Consider the following 9,620-nt stretch of genomic DNA (forward strand, 5'->3'; position numbering starts at 1 on the left):
CTCCCTGCTTCCTGTTGCATAATATTATGGAATTCATAGTCAAACAAACGTGGCAGTAAAATGTCCCTGTAGAAATAAACAGTGGAAATCCTAAACTGCCAATACTTCTGGGATTCTACTTTAAAAAAAGGCTTTTGAAATAACTATGATGTCAACTATTTTTTTTTTTGCTCATTTTGCCATCTGGTTATATTACTCATATTTGGTTTATGGTCATTTTTATTTGCATTATTTTTCTGAGGAACTGTATGCATGCGACAGTGTAGCTTTGGTCTGTGAGAACTAAGTTAGGTAACCTTTCTGTAGTCTTTAAAACAGTGGTTCTCAACCTGGGGGTCAGGACACCCGGAGGGGTCCCAGGATAACTCTGAAGAGTCACGATCAAGATGAGAGATAAGAAAATGAATGTTTCTGTTTAGGTTTAGTTTTTTTCTTACTTTTAAGGTCTTTAATGTTGTATCTTCTGCAAATGAATAGCTACACGGAGGACCAGTATCTCTGAAAACTAAGAAAAGCATCGTATCCAAAGACAGCACTATAACGCGCTGCACGCACCATCATCATGAGTGTATTCTGTGCATGCTGAGCACTTCAGCAGACAAGCATCCGAGTCCTGGCTCGCTTAGCTGGCAGGCATAAAGAGAGGATCCTTGTGGAAAAAGGTTGTTTGCTAGGATCCCCTGTTCTCACTTACAGGTCGTCCGAGACGTTATGTTACATACGGAAAGCACAACTCGGTGGTAAAAACATTGTGGAATACCGGTGAGTTTCCACAGGCCGTAAAAAAAACGGACAGGTTAACTAGGCAGCAGTTTGATCTCGTGGAACCAAACACAGATGTGCGCTGCAAGCTGCTTTTCAGAGTAAACCGGTCCTCTTGGTATTTATATAAAATATTTTGCCACAGAGGGACAGTGGACAGAAGAAGTGCTTTCAGTTCATAACTATACCCACTCAGAGAGCAACATAATTTGCACACTTACAATGGATACTCTTGAGTTGGAGTCCAGCGGGGAAGTTTGTGCTTTTTTTGCCCTCTCTGGTCAGCACGGACCCAGACCAGGTCCCAGACGTATCACATGGAGACAGTTGGAACACCGGTTGGCCACATGCCTCCTGTAAATAGAGAAGAGAAATGCCTGAGGCGACCATTTTCATTATAAAAAGTTTTAGTTTCCACTATAATGTGTCCAGTCAAATAAAAAAATCCATGGCTTTTATGCTTAGCCTTTTAAGCCATGTTTTAAGCTTTGCAAGCAGCAGGGCTCTAGGGGGGTTGACAATGCCGGCCCATCTGTTCATCGGTCGGTCCACCACTTTGGTCGCGACTAAAATATCACAGAATCTGTTGGATTGCAATTTCACACAAGACGAGCTCCGGACTTGTCTGTAGCGCCACCACGAGGTTGACATTCATGTTTCTGAGGAAAATAACTAGTGGATATATTTACAGTGTGAGAACACTGAAATGAAATAGCAGACAGTAACCATAGTGCACAATATAGTAAAGATGTTGGCATGTGGGCCTTCCGTGGGTTTTGGAGTAACCACACCGCATCTTCATTCCGAGCCAGACTGCCGGCCCGTCCTCTCGTGCCAGACATCCAGCTGTGCAGAGGAGAGATGAGTACCAGCGTGCCCTCAGGTCCTCTGAAGGACCAGTCCGCTTTGCTGTTGAGCCTGGTTGGCGAGTGGTGGCTTCAGATTCCCAGATTCCTACTCTCTCCCAAAGCCCAAATTTCACCCCGTACCCGGGCCGTAAACTGAGTTTTGCAGTTAACGTCATGGTGGTTTAACAGTAAAACCATTGCGGAGGAAGTAAACAGCTCTGTAGACACATAAAGAGATGCTGTCCGGTCAAAACAACCTGCCGAGACACAATGGAAAAATTCTCTACAGGAAAAAACAAACATCAGATTGTTTATTTTTCCACTGATACTGTGCGATTTTCACATTGTTTGTCTCTTTCGGCTCACCTCACCTCGCTACCACCAAAAAGAAGACACACATGGATCTTTAACATACACACTCCACACCCACCTGGCTATTGCCCTCCCTGCGACACTCCTCGTCCCCTCCCACTCTGACAGTAAACTGTATAAATATCCTACTCTCTCAGTGTTGCTGGGATTCAGACAGTGACCTGCGCTGACCACGGATACTCAGGTGAGAGGAGACCAGCTAAAGAAAGAAATATAAATCAAGTGGAGACACTCTACTGAACAGAGGAGTTGCATCTCTGCTAAAACCAGAAGATCATCAACTTAGTCTGATCCTCCAAGAATGTGGCTCCAGGTGTCTCTCCTCTGTTTGTCCTGCTTAACTCTGCCCGGCCGAAGCCAGGCCCAAGACCGAGCCTCCCTCCGCCGCTCCAACGATCACGCCGGGCGCTGCCACTACACTTTCACCGTGGCCAGTCCAGAGGAGTCCAGCTGCTCCGGAAGCGGCACAAAACCAGAGATGGATGGAGTCTCGTCCCGACTCACCATGCTGGAGGCTTTAGTCAGCCGTCTGATAGCGGGAGTGGATGGAGGCTCCAGGACTCGGGCTAACGGTGAAGAGGGTCTCCAGGAAGCTTACTCACAGGTGACAAGGGAAAGAAACCAGCTGCAGCAGGACAAGGAGCGTCTGAACGGGCAGGTCCAGGAGCTGCAGAGGAGGCTGGCCGAGCTGAGTCAGGAGGCAGAGAGCCTCAGGCAGAGACCCTGCCAGCAGACGAACTCCTCAGGGGGGACTCAGCGTGAAAACAGACCTGCCAGTGGTATGTACATCAGTGGGTAAAGGGAGAACACACATAAATCAGAATGTGAACTCTTTTGCTTACAAGACTGGGGCATTTAACACGTTTTCTTTTTTGGGAAGCTGATATAAAAAAAATTAAATAAAAAGATATTTTTCTGCTCTTCTGCGTTGTCGTTTTTCTGATAAATGTATTTGTGGTTGAGTAGGAAAAAGTGTCCCGGGGCAGCAGGTCAGGTTGCAGTTAGCTGTCCCAGGCTGAGTATGGGGATTGGAATTTACAACACAGACTCTTCTTTTATGGCTTTGTCACGCGTGCATTTCTGTTTATGTGCATGTGATCATTTTCAGAGGAGCAATAGCAGGGTTATAGGGGGAACCTGCTGTGCTCAGAGGCAAGTGAATAAGATACTTAGTGTTTGATGTTGTCTGTAAGGTGGGACTGACTATGGTTTAACTGCAGATTACGACTATATATATATATATATATATATATATATATATATATATATATATAAATATTTCTTCTCAAAATTCCTTCCCAGCCGGTAGCCTGTGTAACATTTTGCTGTCTTACACATGTTCCTCCTTCACTTTGTCTCCACAGACCCTGCATTTGATGGGAATGGTGCTTACCAGGAGATGAAGGCTGAGGTTACAGAGGTTCCAGCATCCCGCCTCATTCCTGAGGGAAATCACAACTTCACAGGTAAATTTGGGGTTTTACTGATACCAATGTAGCCGTCCAAATTGTGCCAGCAGCGGTGGAGTGTGTTTGGATGCATTGCGAATACATAACATGTATAACATTGAACCCTCTTCTTTTCTCCAGGCTGTGGAGAGCTGCAGTCAGTGGGAGATCCTGTGTTGCACAGGAAGGCTGACAGTATTACAGGGAAGTATGGGGTGTGGCTCCAGGATCCTGAGCCTCAGGGCCCTCTTTACACCAACAAGACTGTGTGGCGCATCGACACAGTTGGTAAAGATGTCCGTCAACTCTTTGCGTATGAAGACATGGATCAGTTATCTCAAGGCTTCCCCATGAAGGTTCTGGTACTGCCGGAGCCTATGGAGAGCACAGGGGCCACCATGTACCGCGGCTCCCTTTACTACCAGCGCAAACGCAGCCGCACCCTGATCCGTTACGACCTGACCTCTGAGAGCCTGGCATCGCGGCGGGAGCTGCCTCACGCGGGCTTCCATGGCCAGCACCCTTACTCCTGGGGCGGCTACACCGACATAGACCTGGCGGCGGACGAACGGGGCATGTGGGCTATCTACAGCACAAGTAAGGCGAAGGGTGCAATTGTGGTTTCCCAGCTGGATCCCAAGAGCCTGGAGGTGAAGAGGAGCTGGCAGACCAACATCAGGAAGAACACAGTGGCCAATGCTTTCATGGTGTGTGGACGTCTGTACACGGTGGCCAGCTACACCGCGCCCAACACCACCGTCAACTACGCGTTTGACACCGCCACCAGCGCGGGGCGGGCTGTGGCTGTGCCCTTCAAGAACAAGTACCGCTACAACAGCATGGTGGACTACAACCACGCCCAGAGGAAGCTGTACGCTTGGGACAACTTCCACATGGTCACCTATGACATCAGACTGGGCAGGGTCAGCCACGGCAGCAGCTAAAGAGGACACACAGAGAGGGAGAGAGAGAGACTGCTGTTAACAGGACTGGAGAGCAAGTGGATGCGATCAAACATATGATCATTTGCATTGCACTGATGTTATTGCAAAGCTTGGTAGTCTGTGTGTTTTGCATTATTAAAATCAATTTTTTGTATTACTATTGTAAATAAGATATGGAAACAGAAATGTAATCATAAAGCAGATTAATGTAGCTGGAGTGCTTGGTGATCTCGGTGGTTATTACAAACAGTAATCATTAAAATTGTGAAATATTTTAGCTGTTTCTAAATGTTTCTAAAAAATTAAAACAATTACACACTTGCTTGTTTGTGTCATACTTTATACTAAATATTCATTTCCCGGAGAGGTTGGAAGGAGATATACGTTTCTAAAACAGAATCAGCTTTAGAAATCGTTACATTTCTACAAGAAATCAGAGACAGTTCAGACTACAGAGTATCTTTAGTAAAAAAACCTGTGGAGCTATATTAGCAGAATGCGTTAGCCACACAAGCTACTGGAGGTGAACTGAATGTATCCACATGCTGCTTTTGCTTTTGAATGATTCGAACAGTGAATAAAGACCTACCTGGCTTTACAGGAACAGTGTTGTTCCTCAATTCGTCTCGATCGCCAGATGATGTGGTGCTTCACGTTTACACTGTGATCTGTAGGCCTTAGACTCCATCTTTTATCTTTTTAACCTGTTATCACTGTTTAGCATCCTGGTTGTATCCTTCACATATTGTATATCTCTGTGTTTCTCTCTGACATCTTTTATTTTTTACAGTTTTCTAATTAGATATTTATTCAGAGAGTACAGTTAGTGACAGTGTGGGCGCCATAGTAACATTAGCTCTGACTGTTTGATGGAATACCAGCGAGGGGCGGGGCTTAGTGAGGGGTCATGGAATGGGAGGTTTTTCCTTCAGCGTGTGTGAGATTTCACCCACTGTTAACCACTGAAAGCTAGCTGCTAGTGTTATTTCACGTCCTGACCTGACACCCCATAAACACAGTGCTTCTGGAGCAGCTACACCATTATGCACAAGCCCCCATGTTGTCCTTTGCAACCATATTCCTGGTATTCACTGCCCTCTGTGGACAGCTGTTTGCATCTGCATCCTGCATAGCCTACACACCTACCAGCTCTGGTGAGTAAGAGTTCATTCTACTTCAATCATGCTCCTGCCTGAACTGGTTTCAAAGTTTAAAGGCAAAACCATAGAAAATCATCACAAATTTGTAAATAGTTTAGTTTGTAAATTACAATAGTAGACGGTGGTTGGCAGCACAACACTGTAAAAGGAGATGGGATGTATTATAATGGATGGTCAGGAGACTCAGCAGCAGCTGATGGAAACTTGGCCAAGTGTGAGTTGATTCCCACCCCCCACCAGTGTTCACACAAACACTGTGAAAACCCACTGTGGAAGCCACATAGCCACACACTTCTCACTTTACCAGGAAGCAGTGTGGTAGAGTCATTTTAAAATCGGTTTCAGCTTTCCTGCTCAGCCACCAACGCTTTCACTGCGTCGGTAAGATACAATACAATATCTGTAAATGGTGCACAGTAGTGACTTTAATTGGCCTTTTCATTTAAAATAAAAAATGCTCCAATTAAATCCAGCTTTGGTTTCATCATTGTCCATGTATCATCAACACCACTGTGCAAACAAGCTGCATGTCCATCAGTGAGTACCCAAGCCATCCATTTCAATATATACAATACACAAATACACATAAAAGCAGCTATACAAAATATAAGCATATAAAGTATTTTTTATATAATCCAATACATAATTAAGAGGGAATTTCTGAATTACACACACTCACGCTACAAATGTCCCCCACATATAGGCTGTAACACACACACACACACACACACACACACACACACACACACACACACACACACACACACACACAGTTCCACTGAACCTAATGTTTCCACTCCGCCATCCAGAGTCCAGCATAAGCCCTGTTGAGTCTCTCTGTCAGTCGCATGTGCAGTAGGTCCTGCAGGCAGTCCCAGGTCACCCATAACCTTTCCACTATAGTATATTGGCAGTAACCCATAGCCAAGCCAAAGCCCACATCTGTCACATACTGTCGGGCAAGCAACAGTCGAGACAGGCTCACCAGAGCGGCCCAACCCACTACTAGGCCCCGCATGGACGCTGTGTCCACCAGCCGGGCTAGGAGGAACCGGGCACACATGGCCGCCCGTGTGGCATGGCCTGAGGGGAAGGAGTACCGCTCCACAAAGTAGGTGGAGAGGATGTCAGAGCGGTTCTGGGAAGGCCTGCGACGTCTGACCAGAGTCTTTACAACTCTGACCAACAGCAGGTCCAACAACAGAGCTGTGAGGAGGAAAGAGACAGATGGATGCTGTTCACATCACTTTAAAGTGTGGCCAATATTAGATTGACTGAAGTCAACACGTATGGCTTCATTTAAATGTATAAGTCGATGTGTAGAGAAATGACAATGACATTGAGGATAAAGAGATTTTAGTATGGCTTTCTGTGGAGCCATGGCTGCTAATTATGTACAGATCTGTGTTGATGCAGAGCCGAAAGCCAGAGGTGGTGGGGTTGTGGTGTGAATGGCCTAAAAGTGCAGAATGGTGACGAATGTTGATCTGCGTGAATTCTGTTTTGACTGAGGTCACATTGCAAAAAATGGGACCTGATTGATTAAGGACCATAATGAAAGTGGCCCAAAATCAGAATGAAAAAGCTCAGATTCAATGTGAGTTGTGGTTTTCATAACGTTCTAAAAAACAAAAACAAAAAACAGATCTGAGTCACATGGGCAAAACAAAAAAAATCTGATTTGGGCCACTTTTGCCTCCAGTGTGAATGTAGCCTACTTTAAATAAAACGATAATATAATAAAAATATGTTTATAATAAAATGTAAAATCCCCTTGACTGGTGTCTAGCCTTTCTATTTGGTAATAGTTAGAAATATTAATAATCTATTAATAAATGTTCATGAGTTTCTTACTTTTGAATAAGCCTTCAAATCTGCATTCATAAATGTTGATTATTAAAATGAGACCTTGGGCATGAGCAGTACAACAAATGGTAACAATGCCACACTCGTTTATTTGTCTAAAAAGTTATTTATTATAAACTTGAAACATTTGACCAAAATAATTTCTTGTTTCTCAGCCACTTTCCAAAACGCAGTGGCACCCTAAACGTCACATATGTGCCAAAAATAGCTCTGGTATTTCACCACAGCACAATACACTATACAACTGACTTGACCTCATAGATGTCAGCCAATATAATCTACACATGCAAATAAAGCATCATGTCTCTAAGTGGCCTCAGATTTCGGCTGCGGGTCATAAGAAAACTTTCCATGGCTGCGCCGATTTAGTATTGACTCTAAGAACGCTGCGTTCAGATAAGTTGATTTCGCAAATACAGATGCGTTTCTTTGAAGACTAAAAATGACCAAACTGCCGTGCCAAATGCGATATAGAAAATGCTGTAAAATTTGTTTCTTTACTACATATCCAAAACATAATAAAATGGTTATCCGTTGGTCTAAAGTCTGAATAAAGCATCAAATAGATTGCATGAGTCCAAAACAATGTCTAGAAGTTACACTGGAGTCATCATTGGTTACTAAAAAAAACAACAACTAAACAATGAACACACATTCGCTCACCCAGGGCCAGATTCAGCATGATCTCTTGCCCCGCCACGCTCTCTCCCCGGAGCAGAGAGTACACCGTGCCGATGAGCCACGGGATGACGTGCCCAGAGAACTCCACCAGCCGCACCAAGGGTCGTAAGCTGCCCCACGGAGACTCCTCACAGGCGCACACTCCGAGCCGCTTGGACAGCCAGAGATCTATCGCCAACAAAAACCGGAGCGTTATGGTGAATATCGGCTGGCTCAGGCTGACGGAGAAGTCTTCAGGTTGCGCTCCAGAGGAACAGTTTGAGCCCCGGCGGCGGACATGGCACTCGGATGATGCCCGATTTCCAGACACAACTCCACGGCAACTATTCCGTCTGGATGTTGGCGAGGACATTTTCGGTTGACAGTGTCCTCAGCAATATATCCCCCCCCCCTTCTTTATCGACCACCTGTGACCAATAAACACTTTAATACTGCTGCACTCCGACGCAAAACATCCCGCAAAGTCCGGATACAGAGGTTAACACCAGTTCAGAACTCGACCGCTCTGGTCACGTGGCTACATTATCCTTCCTATTAACATGTAATTAGCATGGAGTTTTTTAAATGCATGTCGATTTTATGAGAGCATATATTTTAAACATATTTTCGTGGAGAAGTGTTTCAGTGCACTTTAAATCCTTGCTACAAAACGGGCCATATACGCGTGCGTAAATTGGTCATTTGGAAACATGGAGACAACTGTGCCAATCAATCAAAAACGCGACCTGAGCCCACCGCTTTCTAGAAGTCAGTCAGTCATTGCATGCTGTCCTGTGCAGTTCACAGTGGATGTATATGTAAATAGAGGAGCCTGTTGAGAGGGACGCTTCCGCCTCCTTTGTATCAAGCGTCTGTCATCAGAGCTGTTGCGGAACAGACGGAACACCTCCACGGTCACACTGAATATGCCGGGACTGCTGCTCGGAGATGAGCTTCCAGATTTCGAGGTGGAGACCACCGATGGTAAAATCAAACTGCACGAATTCCTCGGTGATTCGTAAGTAGGCTTCAGGAATATTGATATCCTTTGGGTATTTATTTGTAGGCTTACAGAGTTTTCGCAGCTTACATGAGAGAGCTCGTGCCCAGTTCCTGTTACTGCTAACTTCTGCTTTAGCCATTTGCTTATGATTTATACAGCATCAAGACCTTTAAAAGTGGTATTGTAGCCTACAGGGTGCATATGTCATTAAAAATAAATAATAGTCTATAATGTGGTGGACACATAATCTCTGGCAGCCTTCAGATGTACAGCGGCTTATGAACAGATCATAGGGCTGTTGATCAGATTGTGAAAGTTTCCAACTGAAAAGCTTAAATAAGCCAGAGTTCAACCGTAAACCCCTCGATGGTGCAGATCCACATCGCTGACCTCCTGGAAAAAAAAGCCCCTTCTGTCACAAAGAGGTCACATCCTGTCAGTTTGGTGTCAGATGCATTCTTCATCCGATTGTGTGAGCACAATATTAGAAATTTTTTCTCTGATGAGAGGAAACCTGTTTGTGAAACCACAGACCCTCGAGTGTACCTGACACCGAT

General features: G+C 45.0%; 3 protein-coding genes across 3 annotated transcripts in view; 2 read left to right on the plus strand and 1 right to left on the minus strand.

Moving 5' to 3' along the window:
* The first annotated feature begins 2,148 nt into the window (after nucleotides 1-2,148).
* myoc (myocilin) lies at nucleotides 2,149-4,695 on the plus strand. Its single transcript, XM_068701389.1, has 3 exons — nucleotides 2,149-2,761; nucleotides 3,347-3,448; nucleotides 3,572-4,695. Exons 1-3 carry the CDS (start codon nucleotides 2,284-2,286, stop codon nucleotides 4,372-4,374), a joined length of 1,383 nt encoding a protein of 460 aa, XP_068557490.1. The 5' UTR covers nucleotides 2,149-2,283; the 3' UTR covers nucleotides 4,375-4,695.
* Nucleotides 4,696-5,244: 549 nt separating this feature from the next.
* Nucleotides 5,245-8,464, minus strand: LOC137866138 (polyisoprenoid diphosphate/phosphate phosphohydrolase PLPP6-like). Its single transcript, XM_068701836.1, has 2 exons — nucleotides 8,064-8,464; nucleotides 5,245-6,740 (listed from the first exon to the last, which is right to left on the minus strand). Exons 1-2 carry the CDS (start codon nucleotides 8,431-8,433, stop codon nucleotides 6,319-6,321), a joined length of 792 nt encoding a protein of 263 aa, XP_068557937.1. The 5' UTR covers nucleotides 8,434-8,464; the 3' UTR covers nucleotides 5,245-6,318.
* Nucleotides 8,465-8,662: 198 nt separating this feature from the next.
* Nucleotides 8,663-9,620, plus strand: part of LOC137866139 (peroxiredoxin-6-like) — a 3,022-nt gene continuing 2,064 nt past the window's right edge. The window contains exon 1 of the mRNA XM_068701837.1: nucleotides 8,663-9,078. Within this exon, the coding sequence (XP_068557938.1) occupies nucleotides 8,987-9,078 (92 nt within the window). The 5' untranslated portion in view covers nucleotides 8,663-8,986. The remainder of the gene's footprint in view (nucleotides 9,079-9,620) is intronic.

This window comes from Cebidichthys violaceus, unplaced genomic scaffold (assembly GCF_023349555.1).
Source record: "Cebidichthys violaceus isolate CVI_PGR_0920_01 unplaced genomic scaffold, fCebVio1.0.p SCAF_8, whole genome shotgun sequence".
NCBI classification, from domain to species: domain Eukaryota; kingdom Metazoa; phylum Chordata; class Actinopteri; order Perciformes; family Stichaeidae; genus Cebidichthys; species Cebidichthys violaceus.